The sequence below is a fragment of the Scyliorhinus canicula genome, chromosome 19 (genome assembly GCF_902713615.1).
Source record: "Scyliorhinus canicula chromosome 19, sScyCan1.1, whole genome shotgun sequence".
Classification (NCBI taxonomy): domain Eukaryota; kingdom Metazoa; phylum Chordata; class Chondrichthyes; order Carcharhiniformes; family Scyliorhinidae; genus Scyliorhinus; species Scyliorhinus canicula.
In genome coordinates this window covers 53,731,257-53,752,730 of record NC_052164.1, presented here as the reverse complement: position 1 = coordinate 53,752,730, position 21,474 = coordinate 53,731,257, and the positions used below count along the sequence as shown (strand labels likewise).

The 21,474-nt window shown below is 46.1% G+C and overlaps 1 protein-coding gene across 2 annotated transcripts in view; it reads left to right on the top strand.

Annotated features, from left to right (window-relative positions):
• The window catches only part of ddx42 (DEAD (Asp-Glu-Ala-Asp) box helicase 42), a 146,735-nt gene that overhangs the window by 115,159 nt on the left and 10,102 nt on the right, over window positions 1-21,474 (top strand). For both annotated transcript variants that reach the window (XM_038779390.1, XM_038779391.1), the window contains 2 exons: window positions 11,180-11,304; window positions 17,959-18,069. In XM_038779390.1, the coding sequence (XP_038635318.1) occupies window positions 11,180-11,304; window positions 17,959-18,069 (236 nt within the window). The remainder of the gene's footprint in view (window positions 1-11,179; window positions 11,305-17,958; window positions 18,070-21,474) is intronic.

The window sequence follows — 21,474 nt, the reverse complement described above, 5'->3', positions numbered from 1 at the left end:
CAAATCCTTCCTATAGTGAGGTGACCAGAACTGCACACACTACTCCAAGTGTGGTCTCACCAGGATCATGTATAGTTGCAGCATAACGCGGCTCTTAAACTCAAGCCCCCTGTTAATAAACGCTAACACACTATATGCCTTCTTCACGGCTCTATCCACTTGAGTGGCAACCTTCAGAGATCTGTGGACGTGAACCCCAAGATCTCTCTGTTCCTCCACATTCCTCAGAACCCTGCCGTTGACCCTGTAATCCGCATTCAAATTTTTTCTGCCAAAATGAATCACCTTGCACTTATCAGGGTGCAACTCCATCTGCCATTTTTCGGCCCAGCTCTGCATCCTGTCAATGTCTCTTTGCAGCCTACAACAGCCCTCCACCTCATTCACTACTCCACCAATCTTGGTGTCATCAGCAAATTTACTGACCCACCCTTCAGCCCCCTCCTCCAAGTCATTAATAAAATTCACAAATAGCAGAGGACCCAGCACTGATCCCTGTGGTACACCGCTGGTAACTGGTCTCCAGTCTGAAAATTTTCCAACCACCACCATCCTCTGTCTTCTATGTGATAACCAGTTACTTATCCAATTGGCCAAATTCCCTCTATCCCACACCTCCTTACTTTCTTCATGAGCCGACCATGGGGAACCTTATCAAACGCCTTATTAACATCCATGTATATGACATCAACTGCTCTACCTTCATCGACACACTTAGTTACCTCCTCAAAGAATTCAATCAAATTTGTGAGGCAAGACTTACCCTTCACGAATCCGTGTTGACTCTCCCAGATTAAGCTGCATCTTTCCAAATGGTCATAAACCTTATCCTTCAGAACCTTTTCCATTAACTTACCAACCACCGAAGTAAGACTAACTGGCCTATAATTACCAGGGTCATTCCTATTCCCTCGCTTGAACAGAGGAACAATATTCGCCACTCTCCAGTCCTCTGGCAATATCCCCGTGGACAGTGAGGACCCAAAGATCAAAGCCAAAGGCTCTGCAATCTCATCCCTTGCCTCCCAAAGAATCCTTGGATATATCCCATCTGGCCCAGGGGACATGTCAACCCTCAGGTTTTTCAAAATTGCGAATACATCCTTCCTCAGAACATCTACCTCCTCCAGCCTACCCGCCTGTATCACACTCTTATCCTCAAAAACATGGCCCCTCTCCTTGGTAAACACTGAAGAAAAGTATTCATTCAACGCCTCTCCTATTTCTTTTGACTCCATGCACAAGTTCCCACTACTGTCCTTGACCGGCCCTAACCTCACCCTGGTCATTCTTTTATTTCTCACATAAGAGTAAAAAACCTTGGGGTTTTCCTTGATCCGACCCGCCAAGAACTTCTCATGCCCCCTCCTAGCTCTCCGAAGCCTTTTTTGTAGCTCATTCCTTGCTACCTTTTAACCCTCAAGCGACCCAACTGAACATTGTTTTCTCATCCTTACATACTCTTCCTTTTTCCTCTTGACAAGACATTCAACCTCTTCTGTGAACCATGGTTCCCTCACACGGCCATTTCCTCCCTGTCTAACAGGGACATACCTATCAAGGACACACAGTATTTGTTCCTTGAACAAGCTCCAATTTTCATTTGTGCCTTTCCCTGACAGTTTCTGTTCCCATCTTATGCTCCCTAATTCTTGCCTAATCGCATCATAATTACCACTCCCCCAATTATAAACCTTGCCCTGCCGTATGGCCTTATCCCCCTCCGTGGCAAAAGTGAAAGACACCGAATTGTGGTCACTATCTCCAAAGTGCTCTCCGAAAAACAAATATAACACTTGGTCCGGTTCATTACCCAGTACCAAATCCAATGTGGCCCCCCCTCTTGTCCATATATTGTGTCAGGAAACCCTCCTGCACACACTGTACAAAAACTGCCCCATCCGAACTGTTCGACCTATAGAGGTTCCAATCAATATTTGGTAAGTTAAAGTCATCCATGACAACTACCCTAAGACCTCCACACTTATCCATAATCTGTTTTGCAATTTCTTCCTCCACATCTCTATTAATATTTGGGGGTCTATAGAGAACTCTTAACAATGTGACCGCTCCTTTCCTATTTCTAACTTCGGCCCATATTACCTCAGTAGGCAGATCCCCTTCGAACTGCCTTTCTGCAGCCGTTAAACTATCCTTGATTAACAATGCAACTCCTCCACCTCTTTTACCATCTTCCCTACTCTTACTGAAACATCTATACCCCGGAACTTCCAACAACCATTCCAGTCCTTGTTCTAACCATGTCTCCGTAATGGCCACAACATCGTAGTCCCAAGTACCAATTCAAGCTCCAAGTTCACCTACCTTATTCCGGATGCTCCTTGCATTGAAGTAGACACACTTCAACCCACCTTTCTGTCTGCCGGTACATCCTGCGACCTTGATACCCTCCTCAGTATATCACTACTCTCAACACTGGCTTCTGGACTACAGCTCATTTTCCCAGCCCCCTGACAAATTAGTTTAAACCCCCTGAAGTGCCGTAGCAAATTTCCCTCCCAGGATATTGGTGCCCCGCCGGTTCAGGTGCAAAACCATTTGTTCTTTGATTGAGGTCTACAAAATTATGAGAGGTATGGACAGGGTGGATAGCAACAAGCTTTTTCCAAGAGTGGGGATGTCAATTACAAGGGGTCACGATTTCAAGGTTAGAGGGGGAAAGTTTAAGGGAGATGTGCGTAGAAAGTTTTTTACGCAGAGGGTGGTGGGTGCCTGGAGGTGGTAGAGGCGGGCACGATAGCATAATTTAAGATGCATCTGGACAGATATATGAACGGGCGGGGAACAGAGGGAAGTAGATCCTTGGAAAATAGGCAACAGGTTTAGATAAAGGATCTGGATCGGCACAGGCTGGGATGGCCGAAGGGCCTGGTCCTGTGCTGTAATTTTCTTTGTTCTTTGTTATCCTGTCTGTACAGGTCCCACCTTCCCCAGAATGTGCTCCCAATTATCCACGTACCTGAAACCTTCCCTCCTTCCCGGCAGCCACGTGTTTATCTGCACTCTCTCCCTGTTCCTCACCTCACTCGCACGTGGCACCGGCAACAAACCAGAGATGACAACATGGTTTTTCCTGGCTCTCAGCTTCCACCCTAGCTCCCTAAATTCCTGTTTTAAATCCCCGTCCCTTCTCTTACCTATGTCGTTGGTACCGATGTGTACCACGACTTGTGACTGTTCCCCCTCCCCCTTAAGGATTCTGAAAACACGGTCCGAGACGTCACGGACCCTGGCACCCGGGAGGCAACATACCATCCGTGAGTCTCTTTTGCTGCCACAGAACCGTCTACCTGTCCCTCTAACTATCGAGTCCCCAATAACTATTGCTCTCCTGCTCTCCCTCCTTCCCTTCTGAGCCACAGGGACGGACTGAGTGCTGGAGATCCGTTCACCGTGGCAATTTCATATTTTTATTTTATTAAAATTAACAAACAATAGAATTGTGGATATTTTCCCAACCCATCACAAAACTCAGTGAGCGAACTTATCTTAAATTTATTTGACTGCAAACCTTTCTCTCACATGCTCTTATTACGGTACCCAGAACAGATACCAATTTATATTAGGAAGCCGGACATATGCCCCAGTTTTTGAATGTTATAAAATGAGGAAATGATTCCGTGGCCTATTGGGAATCTTTTATATGAAAACAAACTTTTGTATTGACACCGAATTAACCCCTTTAACATCCAAGCTTTTCAATTAACAGTTAAACAGTTCTTTTTTTAAAAAAAGGTCTTTGAGCATACTTTCCCATCTACTTCTAAAACTTTCAATTAAGCAAAATCTGCACACACCGGTCAAATGCCATTTATTAATAAAGTTAACACTCAGTGGCTTACAGATTTATGCATAGAGTCCTTGGGAAAGAAGCTTTGGGGCAGCACGGTAGCATGGTGGTTAGCATAAATGCTTCACAGCTCCAGGGTCCCAGGTTCGGTTCCCGGCTGGGTCACTGTCTGTGCGGAGTCTGCACGTCCTCCCCGTGTGTGCGTGGGTTTCCTCCGGGTGCTCCGGTTTCCTCCCACAGTCCAAAGATGTGCGGGTTAGGTGGATTGGCCATGCTAAATTGCCCGTAGTGTCCTAAAAGTAAGGTTAAGGGGGGGAGTTGTTGGGTTGCGGGTATAGGGTGGATACGTGGGTTTGAGTAGGGTGATCATTGCTCGGCACAACATCGAGGGCCGAAGGGCCTGTACTGTGCTGTACTGTTCTATGTTCTATGTTCTAGAAGTCAGTCTGAGAAACACACCTTTCCTCAGAACCCAGAGCAGAACTCAAGAAAAATGAAACTAAAAGCAACAGGCACAGGGCAGGGCTGAAAATGAAACTAAAAACAGACTGAGCCCCTCCCGTGAGTGACATAGCAGCCTACCCAGCTGTTAGCCCCTTAATCACAGTTTTAGCAGACATATAATCTGGATACCGTAAAAGTTATTTAATTACATTGCTGCATCGGGCATATTATACAATATATATTTAAAAAATCCTTCATTCATCACACCGTATTGTCTTTTATCTCCTAACTTACCATTCTCAATGCATGTTGTAATAGGTTTATAGTGAAAAGCAGCACACTTTGAAAAGAAGATTACTGTTAAATATATCTAATGTTTTCATTAAATTTAAGGACAAGTAACTCATGGTGTCGATGCACTAGTAACCAATGCTTATCATAGAATCTCTACAGTGCAGAAGGAGACCACTCGGCCCAACGAGTCTGCACCCACCCTTTGAACGACCACACTACCTGGGCCCAATCTCCCATCCTATTCCTGCAACCCCACCCTAAGGGCAGTTTAGCATGGCCAGTCCACCTAACCTGGACATCTTTGGACTGTGGGGGGGGAAACCTGAGTAGCCGGAGGAAACCCACGTAGACATTGGGAGAATGTGCAAACTCCACACAGACAGTCACCCGAGGTTGGAATCAAACCAGGTCCCTGGTGCTGTGAGGCAGCAGTACTAACCACTGTGCCACCCCTTACATTTGAACAAGGAGCAGAAGGAGGCCATTTAGCCCTTTGAGCCTGCTCCACCATTTAATAAGGTCGTGGCTGATCAGATCTGCATCCCGCCTACCCCCTTGCTTATCAGGAATCCAGCTACCTCTGCCTTAAAAATATTCAAGGACTCTGCTTCCACCATCGTCCCAGGAAGAGAATTTCAAAGACTCATGACCCCATAATTTCAAATAGTGACCCCTAGTTCAAGATTCTTCCACAAGAGGAAACATCCTCTGCGCATCCACCCTGTCAAGGCCCCTCAGAATCTTGTATGTTTCAATCAAGTTGCCTCTTACTCTTCAAAACTCAAGTGGATACAAGCTTATCCTGTCCAACCTTGCCTCAGAAGACAACCCACCCATTGCAGGTATTAGTCTGGTGAACATTCTCTGAAATGCTTCCAATGCATTTACATCCTTTCTTAAATAAGGTGACCAATACTGTACACAGTACTCCAAATATGGTCTCATTAGTGCTCTGTACAACTGAAGCATAACCTCCTGACTTTTGTATTCCATTCCTGTCTCAATAAATGATAACATTCTATAAGCTTTCCTAATTGTGTGCTGTACCTGTATACCAGCCTTTTGTGATTCATGCATTAGGACATCCAGATCTTTCTGCATCTCAGAGCTCTGTAATCTCTCACCATTTAGGCAATAAGCATCTTTTTTTATTCTTCCAGCCAGAATGGACAATTTCAGATTTTCCCACATTATGCTCCAGATCTTTGCCCATTCGCTTAACCTGTCTATATCTTTTTGTGGCCTAGTAAGGGCAGCATGGTGGACAGTTGTTAGCACTGCTGCCTCACAACGCCAGAGACCCAGGTATGATTCCGACTTGGGTGACTGTCTGTCTGTGTGGAGTTTGCACGTTCCCCCATATCTGCGTGGATTTCCTGCGGGTGCTCCAGTTTCCTCCCACAGTCCAACAATGTGGAGGGAGGGTGAATTGGCTACTCTTAATTGCCATTGGTGGGGTTGTGGACATTGCGCCAAGATCGGTGCTCTTTCAGATGGTCGGTGCAGACCCATTGGGCCAAATGGCATCTTTGCACTGTAGTGATTCTATGATTCTAATGTCCTCTTCACAACTTACTTTCCTACCTATCTTTGTGACATCAGCAAATTTGAGAACCATCCTTTGTAAGTCCCCCATCCAATTGATTTGTATAAATTGTAAGCAGTTGAGGTCCCAGCTCTGATTCTGTGCCAGCCAGAAAAAGACCTATTCATGCCTACTTTCTGCTTCCTGTTAACTAGCCAATCTGCAACCTGTGCCAATATGTTACCCCCGACAACATGAGCTTTCATTTCCTGCTTTGATCTTTAATGTGGCCCTTCTTCAAAGCTCTTCTGGAAATGTGAATTAACCCCATCGGGTGTGATGCAAAACTCCAATAGTGTTAATATTGACTTTCAAGGGAACATTTCACCTCTATCTGGTCTATCCTATATGTGATTGCTGTCAACACCACATAGTGATTGTTACTGTCCATCACTATGAAACACCAGTACTACAGTGTCTTCAGACGTTCAAGAAATCATCTCACAGTCTCATCAGGAAGGGCAGCATGTGCTGCCTTGCCAATGTCAGTAATGCAGAATTTTAGTTCTTTACAGCTGATGAAGTACTTTTGAAATGTAGTCACCATTATTTGTGCTCCCACAAGCAGAAGTGTGATAACCAGATGATCTATTCTCTTGGTGCAAGTTGAGGAGTTAATGTCAGCCAGGACACTGGAGAGAACAAGAACAAAGAAAGTTACAGCACAAGACCAGGCCCATCGGCCCTCCCAGCCTGCGCCGATCCAGATCCTTTATCAAAACCTGTCGCCTATTTTCCATGGATCTACTTCCCACTGTTCCCCGCCCGTTCATATATCTGTCTAGATGCATCTTAAATGATGCTATCGTGCCCGCCTCTATCACCTCCGCTGGCAAAGCGTTCCAGACACCCACCACCCTCTGCGTGAACACCTTTGCACGCACATCTCCCTTAAACTTTCCCCCTCTCACCTTGAAATTGTGACCCCTTGTAATTGACACCCCCACTCTTGGAAAACTATTGTTGCTATGCACCCTGTAACCATACCTCTCATAATTGTGTAGACCTCAATCAGGTCCCCCCTCAACCTCCGTCTTTCCAACGAAAACAATCCTAAAATACTCAACCTTTCTTCATAGCTAGCACACTCCATACCAGGCAACATCCTGGTGAACCTCCTCTGCACCCTCTCTAAAGCATCCACATCCTTCTGGTAATGTGGTGACCAGAACTCCACGCAGTATTCCAAATGTGGCCTAACCAAAGTCCTATAGAACTGTAACATGACCTGCCGACTCTTGTACTCAATACCCTGTCTGATGAAGGCAAGCATGCTGTATGCCGCCTTGACCACTCTATCGACCTGTGTTGCCACCTTCAGGGTACAATGGACCTGAACTCCCAGATCTCCCTGTACATCAATTTTCCCCAGGACTCTTCTATTGACCGTATAGTCCGCTCTTGAATTAGATCTTCCAAAATGCATCACCTCGCATTTGCATGGATTGAACTCCATCTGCCATTTCTCTGCCCAACTCTCCAATCTATCTATATTTTGCTGTATTCTCTAACAGTCCTCCTCGCTATCTGCAACTCCACCAATCTTAGTATCATCTGCAAACTTGTTAATCAGACCACATATACCTTCCTCCAGGTCATTTATGTATATCACAAACAACAGTGGTCCGAGCACGGATCCCTGTGGAACACCACTAGTCACCTTTTTCCATTTTGAGGCATTCCCTGCCACCACTACTCTCTGTCTCCTGTTGCTCAGCCAGTTCTTTATCCATCCAGCTTGTACACCCTGAACCCCATACGACTTCACTTTTTCCATCAACCTGCCATGGGAAACTTTATCAAACACCTTACTGAAGTCCATGTGTATGACATCCACAGCCCTTCCCTCATCAATTAATTTTGTCACTTCCTCAAAGAATTCTATTGGGTTTGTAAGACATGATCTTCCCTGCACAAAACCATTCTGCCTATCACTAATAAGTCTATTTTCTTCCAAATGTGAATAGATCCTATCCCTCAGTATCTTCTCCAACAGTTTGCCTACCACTGACGTCAAGCTCACAGGTCTATAATTCCCTGGATTATCTGTGCCACCCTTCTTAAACAAAGGGACAACATTAGCAATTCTCCAGTCCTCCGGGACCTCACCCGTGCTCAAGGATACTTCAAAGATATCTGTTAAGGCCCCAGCTATTTCGTCCCTCTTCCCTCAGTAACCTGGGATAGATCCCATCCGGACCTGGGGACCTGTCCACCTTAATACCTTTTAGAATACCCAAAACTTCCTTCTTCCTTATGCCAACTTGACCTAGAGTATTTAAACTTCCATCCCTAGCCTCAACATCCATCATGTCCCTCTCCTTGGTGAATACCGATGCAAAGTACTCATTAAGAATCTCACCCATTTCCTCTGACTCCACGCATAAATTTCCTCTTTTGTCTTTGAGTGGGCCAATCCTTTCTCTAGTTACCCTCTTGCTCCTTATATATGAATAAAAGGCTTTGGGATTTTCCTTAACCCTGTTAGCCAAAGATATTTCATGACCCCTTTTAGCCCTCTTTATTGCGTGTTTGAGATTTGTCCTACTTTCCCAATATTCCTCCAAAGCTTCATCAGTTTTAAGTCGCCTAGATTTTATGTATGCTTCCTTTTTCATTTTAGCTAGTCTCACAATTCCACCTGTCATTCATGGTTCCCTAATCTTGCCATTTCTATCCCTCATTTTCACAGGGACATGTCTGTCCTGCACTCTAATCAAGCTTTCCTTAGAAGACTCCCACATTTCAAATGTGGATTTACCCTTAAACAGCTGCTCCCAATCCACATTCCCTAATCACCAACTGAAACTTCAACCACCTGGCCGGGATAATTCCCCAATACCAGGTCCAGTATGGCCCCTTCCCGAGTTGGACTATTTACATACTGCTCTAAAAAACTCTCCTGGATGCTCCTTACAAATTCTGCTCCATCTACGCCTCCAATACTACATGAGTCCCATTCAATTTTGGGGAAGTTAAAATCTCCCATCACGACCACCCTGCTACATTTTTCTATAATCTGTCTACATATTTGTACCTCTACTTCACGCTCGCTTTTGGGAGGCCTGTAGTAAAGTCCCAACAATGTCCCAACCACATGAGAGGTTCCTGAAGATTGGAGGGTAGCAAATGTACCCTTCTTTAAGACTAGGGAGGTTATGTTGCAATTGTATAAGGTGTTAGTGAGGCCACACCTGGAGTATTGTGTTCAGTTTTGGTCTCCTTACTTGAGAAAGGACATACTGGCACTGGAGGGTGCGCAGAGGAGATTCACTAGGTTAATCCCAGAGCTGAAGGGGTTGGATTATGAGGAGAGGTTGAGTAGACTGGGACTGTACTCGTTGGAATTTAGAAGGATGAGGGGGGATCTTATAGAAGCATGTAAAATTATGAAGGGAATAGATAGAATAGATGCGGGCAGGTTGTTTCCACTGGCGGGTGAAAGCAGAACTGGGGGCATAGCCTCAAAATAAGGGGAAGTAGCTTTAGGACTGAGTTTAGGAGGAACTTCTTCACCCAAAGGGTTGTGAATCTGGAATTCCTTGCCCAGTGAAGCAGTTGAGGCTCCTTCATTAAATGTTTTTAAGGTAAAGATAGATAGTTTTTTGAAGAATAAAGGGATTAAGGGTTATGGTGTTCGGGCCGGAAAGTGGAGCCGAGTCCACAAAAGATCAGCCATGATCTCATTGAATGGCGGAGCAGGCTCGAGGGGCCAGATGACCTCCTCCTGCTCTTAGTTCTTATGTTCTTATGTGGAGTTGATGTGGACTTTAGTAAGGCGATGTGCGGGGTACATTTTTCACGCAGAGAGTGGTGGGTGCCTGGAATATGCTGCCAGAGGATGTGGTGGAAGAAGGCGCATTTGCAACATTTAAGAGGCATTTGGATGGATACATTAATGTGAAAGAAATAGTGGGATAATAGGTTTTTACACTAGAAATTGTTTTTTTACACAGAGGGTAGTGATGCCTGGAACTCGCTGCCGGAGGAGGTGATGGAAGCAGGGATGGTAGTGACGTTTAAGGGACATCTTGACAAATACATGAATAGGGTGGGAATAGAGGGATACGGACCCCAGAAGTGTAGAACATTTTAGTTTAGATGGGCAGCATGGTCGGTGCAGGCTTGGAGGGCTGAAGGGCCTGTTCCTGTGTTGTACTTTTCTTTGTTCTTTGTTCTCCATGATGGTGTTCATTGGGCTTGATGGTGCACTCTCATCTCAATGAGTCAAAGGACGTGGGTTTCAAGCCTCATTCGAGACTTGAGCTCGGCTGGCAGTTCATTGCGAGACAGAGAGAGTGCTCCACAATCGTAGATGGCCACCTTATACGAACATACAAATTAGGAACAGTTCTCGGGCCCTCTAACCTCCTCTGCCATTCAGTAAGATCATGGCTGATCTGCTGACCCCTGATAGTCTTTCACCCCCTTGTTTATCAGGACTCTATCTTTCTGCCTTTAAAATAATTGAACCAAGATCTAGTCCACCAAATCAAAGGAGAGTGGAAAATCACAATGGCACTTCTGAGATTCTTCCATTGTCCTCCCTGACATTTATTCCTCAACCAGTGTCGCCAAAACGGATTCACTTGTCACATCTCTTTATGGGACTTTATTGTGCACAATAGGCTACTCGGTTTTCCCCCACATCAATGATTGGTTGAAAAGTACTTTTGGATGCCCTGAGAGCTTGACAGCACTATCTAAATACAAGGGGTGGGATTCTCTGTCCTGCCGCCGGTATACCGGTATAGCGTGCCCCCACCGGCAGCGGGATCCTCCGTCCCGTCAGTAGGCCAATGGGGTTTTCCATTGTGGGCACCCCCATGCTGTCGGAAAATCCCTGGCCGCGAGTGCGCTGCCGGCGAAACGGAGATCCTGCTGACCGAGAATCCAGTCCCGGGTTTTTTCCTAGCCAGGAGTAGATATCTAAACAAAAAATCCACTTCCATCCCTAGATTTCCTCCCTATTTAACTTGTGTTTAACTCTAGCCTTATTAAAGGGAAATTTTAATTCTGCCATGATTTATCCTGTTTCTGTCCAGGAGAGAAAGGTGTGGCTTATACATTCATGACCGGCAAAGACAGTAATTTCGCTGGGGATCTCGTTCGCAATTTGGAAGGGGCTAACCAGTATGTTTCGAAAGAACTGTTGGATCTGGCTATGCAGGTATGTTGCTTTAAACTCCTGGATCATATCTACCAACATGAAGGCCCACCTTCTGAATCTTGCCCTTTTCCTGAGATATAGTGGTCCTCCGATTAAATCACCACCAGTCAGCTCTCCCCCTCAAAGGGGAAAGCAGCCTCTGTTCATCTGGGACTATGGCGACTTTACCTTACCTTTACCTTTCCTCAAGCACAAGTGTGATGAATGTAGGTATTTCAGATATATTGTTTTTTATATATTTTAGATAACAGGGGCGGCACAGTGGTTAGCACTGCTGCCTCACAGCGCCAGGGACCTGGTTTCCATTCTGGCCTCGGGTGACTGTGTGGAGTTTGCACTTTCTCCTCCTGTCTGCGTGGGTTGCCTTTCCTCCCACAGTCCAGAGATGTGCAGGTTAGGTGTATTGGCCATGCCAAATTGTCCCTTGCTGTCCAAAGGTTAGGTGGGGTTATATGGGTTGCGGGGCAGAGGGCCTAGATAGGGAGCTCTCTCAGAGTGCAGACCCGATGGGCTAAATGGCCTCCTTCTGCACTGTAGGGATTCTATGGTGCAGTCAGGATTAAAAGCCTGGGTTAATGTGTGTTAATGTTTTATAAATCCTGGTTAGCAAGAGAGCTTGGCTTTTTGGGAGCCAGGGCCGGGATTCCCCCCTACCCGGCGGGGCGGGGGGTCCCGGCATGTCGGAGTGGCGTGAACCACTCCGGCGTCAGGCCGCCTCAAAGGTGCGGCAGTCTCTGCACCTTTAGGGGCCAAGCCCTCACATTGAGGGCGTTTGATAAGGTTCCCCACGGTAGGCTATTGCAGAAAATAAGGAAGTATGGGATTGAAGGTGATTTAGCGGTTTGGATCAGTAATTGGCTAGCTGAAAGAAGACAGAGGGTGGTGGTTGATGGCAAATGTTCATCCTGGAGTTCAGTTACTAGTGGTGTACCGCAAGGATCTGTTTTGGGGCCACTGCTGTTTGTCATTTTTATAAATGACCTGGAAGAGGGTGTAGAAGGATGGGTTAGTAAATTTGCAGGTGACACGAAGGTCGGTGGAGTTGTGGATAGTGCTGAAGGATGTTATAGGATACAGAGGGACATAGATAAGCTGCAGAGCTGGGCTGAGAGGTGGCAGATGGAGTTTAATGCGGAAAAGTGTGAGGTGGTTCACTTTGGAAGGAGTAACAGGAATGCAGAGTACTGGGCTAATGGCAAGATGCTTGGTAGTGTAGATGAACAGAGATCTCGGCATCCAGGTACCTAAATCCCTGAAAGTTGCCACCCAGGTTAATTGGGCTGTTAAGAAGGCATATGGTGTGCTAGCCTTTATAAGCAGGGGGATTGAGTTTTGGAGCCACAAGGTCATGCTGCCGCTGTACATAACTCTGGTGCGGCCGCACCTGGAGTACTGCGTGCAGTTCTGGTCACCACATTATAGGAAGGATGTGGAAGCTTTGGAAAGGGTTCAGAGGAGATTTACTGGGATGTTGCCTGGTATGGAGGGAAGGTCTTACGAGGAAAGGCTCAGGGACTTGAGGTTGTTTTCGTTAGAGAGGAGAAGGCTGAGAGGTGACTTAATAGAGACATTTAAGATAGTCAGAGGATTAGATAGGGTGGACAGTGAGAGTCTTTTTCCTCGGATGGTGATGACCAACACGAGGGGACATAGCTTTAAATTGAGGGGTGGTAGATATAGGACAGATGTCAGAGGCAGTTTCTTTACTCGGAGAGTAGTAGGGGTGTGGAACGCCCTGCCTGCAACAGTAGTAGACTCGCCAACTTTAAGGGCATTTAAGTGGTCACTGGATAGACATATGGATGAAAATGGAATAGTGTAGGTCAGATAGGCTTCAGATGGTTTCACAGGTCGGCGTAACATCGAGGGCCGAAGGGCCCGTACTGCGCTGTAATGTTCTATGTTCTATTGAGGGGCTAGGCCCTCGCCGGAGTGGTTCCCACTCCGCCGGCTGGCGTGAACGGCCTTTGGCGCCACGCCAGCCGGGGCCGAAAGGACTTCGCCGGCCAGCGTAACTCCGCGCATGCGCCATAGCGTCAACGGCTGCTGACGTCATACCGGCGCATGCCCAGTGGAGGGGTTCTCTTCCGCCTCCGCCATGGTGAAGACCATGACCAAGGCGGAAAATAAAGAGTGCCCCCACGGCACAGGCCCGCCCGCCGACCGGTGGGCCCCGATCGCGGGCCAGGCTACTGTGGGTCACCCCCGGGGTCAGATCGCCCCGCGCTCCCCCCCCCCCCCCCCCCCCAGGACCCCGGAGCCCGCCCGCGCCGCCAATCCCGCCGGTCAGGTAGGTGGTTTAATCCACATCGGCAGGAGAGGCCTGTCAGCGGTGTGACTTCGGCCCACCGGAGATTCCCGTCCCCGCCGAATCTCGGGGGAGGGGGCGGAGAATTCGGGACACGGCGGGGGCGGGTTTGACGCGGCCCCGGGCGATTCTCCGACCCGGTGGGGGGTCGGAAAATCCCGCCCCTGAGGTGTAATTAAAGTACAACAAAAGCTTGGGCTCATGGATTTTTATTTGGATTAAGAGGGTTCCCTTTGGAGTCTTTAATTGGAGACATAGTGTTCAGTTAGTAAGATGCTGTAGTTAATGGAAGGAGCCCAGGGCTGAATTAGTCAGATGTTTACGTTTTAGATCGGGATGGGAACAGAAGTCCAGCATCTGCTCCTGACACAGTTCAGGATCTGTCTGTATCAGTTTCCTTCTAAATAGTTCAGAGTTTTAGTGGCCTGGCTGGAAGGTGAGCTGAAACAAGTGATAGAAACTGGGCAGCATGGATAAGCTGGGCCGAAGGGCCTGTTTTCATGCTGTAAACATCCATGACTCTAAGCTGAGAAGCAGCTTCTGAAGAAATACAGCCAGAGTTTCTGCATTGTTCTGAAAGGGTCAGGTCTCTTTCTTGAAAGCAGTGTCAAAAGATCTCTCGTTCAAAGTGGAGTTTCAACACAGCAAATATTCCTGAGTGCTAACTGTTTAAAAGTGGATTGTGCTCTGAGATAAAGAACAATACAGCACGGAACAGGCCCTTTGGCCCTCCAAACCTGTACCGGTCATGATACCACCCTTGGTCAAAACTCTCAGCACTTCCTTTTGCCGTATCCCTCTATACCAATCCTATCATCCTATCCATGTATTTGTCGAGATGCCTTTTGAACGCTATTAATGTATCTGCTTCCACAACCTCTCCAGGCATTTGCCACCCACTTTGTAAAAAGCCTGCCTCGCACATCTCCTCTAAACTTTGCCCCGTGGACCTTAAACCTATGCCCCCCTGGCGACTTACCCCTCCACCTGGGAAAGAGTGCCTGCCCATCCACTCTATCCATGTCCCTCATAATCTTGTAGACCTCCATCAGGTCACCCCTCAACCTCCGTCATTTTAATGAAAAGAGTCCTAGTCTATTCAGCCTCTCCGCATAGCTAACACCCTCCAGACCAGGCAACATCCTGGTAAACTTCCTCTGCACCCTCTCCAAAGCCTCCACATCTTTCTAGTAGTGTGACGACCAGAATTGTGCACAATATTGTGCAGCCTTACCAAGGTTCTATACAACTGGCACATGACTTGCCAGTTTTTATGTTCGATGCCCCGTCCAATGAAGGCAAGAATTCCGTATGCTTTCTTGACTACCTTGTCCACTTGTGTTGCCACTTTCAATGATCTGTGGACCTGCACGCCCAGATGTGATTCTACTGTGTTAATAACATTTGTTTTAATATATCATATTCCTGTGCTGTGTGAAATCACTCCTGAAGTGAGGTATCCTTTCCTCAGAGTCTTACAAAATGAAAGTAAAATATTTGGCTCTCTGTCCAGTATCCGAGTCACTAATTTCATCATGGCTGGTTTCCAAAAGACTGGAGTCATCCTGGTTACATATCTCCAAACCCTTGCTAAAAACCTTTTTTTAAGACATGTGGATCTAAAATACACAACATTGCAATCTGAAATGTCAATCTGACTTGTTCTGATGTGTAATCCCATGTTCTCCAGATGCATTGGAGAATATGATTTGTCTTAATGACTGCTTAACACTGGCCAGATGTATCATCAATGCTCACTCCAAATCGGTTCCTTTTCAATGTCTGCCCATGCAGCGAAATCCACTGAATTGTTTCAGATAACAATTTAGGTAGGTCAGACCTTCCCTGAACAATGTTGGTGGTGTTGCCCCTTTACTGTGAGGTAGCTGTGTAAATTTCAGACCACTAGGATACTAAAGAAGCATGTTTTTGTTTTGTGCCTTCCATATTTTCTGTATATAATTTTTTTCCTGATCTTTCACTGATTTGTGAGTAAATCTTTACTTTTGCTGTGGTTTCTGTGTTCCTTTGTATGCTGCCTAGAAGGTGTAGAACTTTTGATGTAACTAATTAGCAAATCATAGTAACTTAACCTGGCTTTCAGCATTCAAGAATCTGAACCCACGATTGAAAGGCACTAGCTTTTTTCCTCCTTTCTGTCCTGAAGACGCTCACTCATGCTGGCTTACAGTTCCAGCTGAGCTTCTGGAACATTGCCTCGATGTTGCCAGGCTTTGTGTCTGAACCTATATAATGAGCAGCCATTTAATATGCGCTATCACAACCCTATCTAATCCCATCTTTCTCAAAAGTTCATGTCCATGTTTTCCACCAAGAGACACAGAGCAGTGCGAGTAGACAGGAGCCCTTGCTGATTTTTCTCCCTTCCCTGCTGCTAAAACCAATAATACAACTACCGTTGTAGCTGAATTGAGATGTCAGTTGAGATCATGAAACCTGGGCCATTGATAAAGTCCAAAAAAGCCAATCATTCAAAAAAAACAATTACCATTTGAATATCAGGATGAAAAGGAAAAAGCTACTTAGTGCTCCTGGTTCTAAATCATTCAGGTTCACCTGCAGGTGCTCGTTAAAGGAAATGTGGCGTATGTGAAGTGAGATGCAAAGGTGCAATCTTTCTTATCAAAGTATCGGCAATTTTTCCTAGTTTAGTGATACCAAGCTTGTCCCTTTTATGACTCAGCAAGAATTCCCAGTTCTTTCATGAATACAATGGGCAGAATTTTCAACCTCTCCTCAGGGTCTACTTCCAAAGTATTAATAACTTTTTTTCTCTTATTAGATAATAGCTCCCACAAATCTATGGCGCTTGCATAATGCTTTTGATTATTCATTCCATTCCATGAATAATGCATTCCATTATTGTACATTATCTTGGCTGGGATTCTCTGTCTTGGAGACTAAGTGCATCCACCAATAGAGAATCGGGACTGGTCTGAGCTGGCGCCGGGAGCGGAGCCCAGGTGCAAGTCTCACTCCTTAACCATGCAAATATATGCATGGTCGAGAGTTCGCCAGATTCCGTCAGAATCTCTGTATCGGGCTGCCATTTTTTTGAACAGGCGGCCTGTTACGAAGGTCCGGCGGCAGGCCCCCCCTGCCCCCCCCCCCCCCCCCCCCCCCCCCCCCCCATCCCAACCGTTACCCCTGTCTTGAAAGCTGAAGAACAGTTCAGGCAGTATAGTGAAAAATCAAAAGTCTTGAAAGCAGTAGCTATTACAAGTGTCAGAGGCTTACTCCAAAGCCAAGTATACTTGAAAGGGCTTCAAATCCCCTGACAGCCTTTGAAAGGCAAATCTTCCATTCAGTTTCACACAACAATACATTTCACATGCAATGATTGGCATTTTTATTGGTGCAGACACAGGTGTTTGGTGGATTGTTTATTTACCTTCCCCTTTACACATGAATGTATCTCCATTACCCTGCTTTGATGCTGACCACAGTGTTTATAAACGCTCTTACTATGATTGACAACGTCTAGCCACATCAAAAGCAGCTAAGTAGTTTCTGCTGTGAAAAAGAGGAAGTAGCAGCTGTTGCTTGAAATACTTTTGTTTGAGGCAATAGATGTTAGGAAGGCGAAGTGAAAATGCAGTGATTTGCACTGTACTGTCTGGACTGCTCTTCAGCCTTCAGGCAGGGGTGACTGACTTGGCTAACCTTGCACCATTGCCTGCCAGGTGGAGTTCCTGATGAGGGGGTCAGAGCATCATGGTGAGGTGGGGGGGTTAAACTCTGGCTTAAAGCCTGTTAATTGCATGCATATGCATGCTTTAATTTACATATTCCCACTGCACAGGGAAGGTTGTGCATGCTGCCGCCAGCTGGGGATCGGAGTCTGGGCGGCGAACCTGTTTTTCGGGAGATGCTCCATTCTTCGCCAGAACGGGATTCTCAATTGGAACCAAGGGAAATTCCCAGCCCTTGTGTTTCTAGATACCATTTTCACCCTTGTACCCAATTACTAGGTATACATAGAATTTTCTGAATGATATTCCTCTCCATTCTAGTTATACCCAAAGAGAGAAAATCAGGGGGAGTGATAACTCTATATCTTGCACCATTCCAGCTGTGTGTTTCAGTGATGTTTTTCAAGGTCTGGAGATGGATCACCTGCTGTCTTGACCATGAAGGGTCAGGGAGATAATCAAATAGGACCAAAATTACTTTTTTGTTTAATGAGCTTCTTAAGTTAAAGGATTACCTTAATTTATTGCTATGTATCAAACATTTCATGAAAGTATTAATTTACTGGTTTAATAGTGTGTATGTTACTATTTAAGTTAGCAATAAGTATTCCAATCATTTTTATTCACTGTCAGAACCCATGGTTTCGAAAATCTCGTTACAAAGCTGGGAAAGGGAAGAGAATGAATATTGGAGGTGGAGGACTAGGCTACAGAGAACGTCCAGGGCTGGGCGCAGACACTTCCGTGAGTAAATGATGTTTTTGGTGTTACTGCTATCAATGAATATTGTTTGTTGAAAGTAGTGTCACACTGGAACTGCTGGCTTTTTACTGCTGTATACAAATATAAAACTACCATTAACCTTGTGTTCTGTCTAGGACTGTTCCAAGTTTTTTTGGATAAGTTTCTCCAATCAAATTGAAGCCAAAAATGGAATGAACTAGATTAAAAATAATGTTCCATTTTCAGTCTTTAAGCTGCAATTGAGATGGACTGTTGCTGAATCCTTTTTTAAATCTGTTGATTATGGTTTTACATTTTAGCAACAACAACAAAATTACAAAATAAATTGATTGATTGATTTGATTTATTGTCACATGTACTGAGGTACAGTGAAAAGTATTGTTCTGCATACAGTCCAGACAGATCACCTGAGGAAGGAGCAGTGCTCCGAAAGCTAGTGATTTGAAACAAACCTGTTGGACTTTAACCTGGTGTTGTAAAACTTCTTACTGTACTGCATGCAGTAAGTAAGGAAAAGAAAAAACTCAACCTGCGTGAATATAGAGAGGGACAGGAGAACAGCACTAAAACTGGCTCGATACAATCATTCGACGTAGCTAGATACCTCTAAAGCTCGCCCCGCCCCCCCCTGGAAGAAACAGGATGAGGTCACAAAAAAATGCATCAGCTCTCAATTACCACGCCTCGTGGGGGGGTGATAACTGGATATCCACCAAAGTACAGGACCCCACTCATCCCCAGGCCTCCTGCCCAAAGAAGCAAAGCCCAACCTCTCATGATGTCCTTAGTAATCACCTTTGAGAAGGGGCATCCCAAGCCCAAGAGGGAAAAAGAGTCCCAAAGGAGAGATTCCACCTCAGGGAAGAGTCCAAAAGAACCAATCCTCCAGGTGAATAGGGTGGGATGCCCAAATGTACACAACTCGTACCTTCCCAGAAGTCAGTGTGGATGCAGAGTAGGATGAGGCAAAAATGGAAGCTTATGTCAGATACCAAGAGATCAATACTGCAGAAACCCCCAAGCTATGTAGAAAGAAGAAAGAAAAGTACAGCACAGGAACGGGCCCTTCGGCCCTCCAAACCTGTGCCGACCATGCTGCCGTCTAAACTAAAATCTTCTATACTTCCATGGTTCGTGTCCCTCTATTCCCATCCTATTCATGTATTTATCAAGATGCCCCTTAAACGTCATTATCGTCCCTGCTTCCACCACCTCCTTCAGCTGTGAGTTCCAGGCACCCACTACCCTCTGTGTAAAAAAACTTGCCTCGTACACCTCCTCTAAACCTTGCCCCTCGCAGCTTAAACCTATGCCCCCTAGTAATTGGCCCCTCTACCCTGGGAAAAAGTCTCTGACTATCCACTCTGTCTATGCCCCTCATAATTTTGTAGAAGTGCAGGCATAACATGGAAAAAGAGGAATGAAAATATTCTAGCAAGAAAGATCAAGGAAAACCTTGACGTTTCATAAAGACATAAAGAGCAAGAATATTTCAAAGGAAAGAGTAGGGCCTGTTAGAGATCAAAAATGTAATTTGTGACATGAGCATGATTCTAATGGGCACTTTGCACCTGTCTTCTCAAAGAGAGGAACAATAGGCATCACGGTGGTGCAGTGGGTTAGCCCTGCTGCCTCACGGTGCCGAGGCCCCAGGTTCGATCCTGGCTCTGGATCACTGTCCGTGTGGAGTTTGCACATTCTCCCTGTGTTTACTTGGGTTTCACCCCCACAACCCAAAGATGTGCAGGATAGGTGGATTGGCCATGCTAAATTGCCCCTTAATTGGAAAAAAATAATTAGGTACTGTATACCTATTTTTAAAAATAAAGAGAGGAAGAATGCAGATTTTTGTAGTTGAGTTGAAGGAATGAGAAGTCTTGGATTGGATAAACAAAGAGGGAAGTAGGAAGGTGTTCAGCATCTTTCAAAGTGAATACATTGCCAGTCCCAGGTGCAATGTATGTCAGCCTGCAAAGTGAAAGATGAGAAGAAATAGCGGTGGCTCTGATCACCATTTTTCAATCCTCTCTGTCTACAGATTTGAGGCCAGAGGTCTGTAGGGCTGATGGCATTGTATTATTGTTTAAAAGGGTGAAAGAAATAGACCAAGTAATTACAGGTGTGTGATGAATGGAGGAAAGTGTTATACATAATATTTTATATTTGTCATAGTAATGTTATTAAAAACCCTGGGTTCGGCGAATCTCCGCGCTCGACGGGCCGAGTGTCCGCCGAGTCCCGCCGGTATGGTTCACATGTGGTCCCACCTGGCGGGTCCTCGGCGTTCTGGCTGCGGGGGCCGTCCTGGAGGGGGAGGCGGGGGCATCCGACTCCGAGGGGGCCTCCACGGTGGCCAGTCCCGCGATCGGTGGCTACCGATCTGGCGGGCGCGTTCATTCAGGCGGGGTGGGGGCGGGGGCTTTGTTCCTCTGCGCCAGATTACTTTCTAGGAAAAAGTCCGGAGTGATTCTCACCCGTTTACCGACGGGCATGAGGACTTAGTCCGAGAAGGGAGAATCCCGCCCACTGTTTTGATTTTGGAGGATTCCTGGGGTATAGATAATTTGAGGGATTATGTTTACTCCTAGCTATGCAGGTTATAGAACATCTTTGTGGGCGTAGACTGGAGAATGTCTTATGCTTGGGATACAAATTATGTAATTAATGGGAGGAGCCATGCCTGTGTCATTTTGCAGTTTTGCCACAGGATTTCAAGTTGAAAAGAACTGTCTTGACAAGACAAGGGGCAGCAGGGTAGCATGGTGGTTAGCATAAATGCTTCACAGCTCCAGGGTCCCAGGTTCGATTCCCGGCTGGGTCACTGTCTGTGTGGAGTCTGCACGTCCTCCCCCTGTGTGCGTGGGTTTCCTCCGGGTGCTCCGGTTTCCTCCCACAGTCCAAAGATGTGCGGGTTAGGTGGATTGGCCATGCTAAATTGCCCGTAGTGTCCTAATAAAAGTAAGGTTAAGGCGGGGGGGGGGGGGGTTGTTGGGTTACGGGTATAGGGTGGATACGTGGGTTGAGTAGGGTGATCATGGCTCGGCACAACATTGAGGGCCGAAGGGCCTGTTCTGTGCTGTACTGTTCTATGTTCTAAGACACAAGAATTTTCAGCTTGTTCCTGAAAGTGTGCCGTTCCAAAGGTCTGCACAGAAAAGCAAGTAAACTTGATTGTTAACTTTATTTATCAATGGCATTTGGACGATATTGAGTTGCTGTGGCTGGTGTTGCTGCAGATCTTCTACAGCTGTCTGCTGTGAAGGAGCAGCTTCTCCAGTTTATATATGTTTGGTACATTTGGTTGTTCATTTTCACCTTGTGCAATCGAGGTGACAACTTCTCAACACAAGTCCTAACTTGCTAAGTGGGTTAACTTTTGAGTGCATTGAACGTTTGCACTCTGAC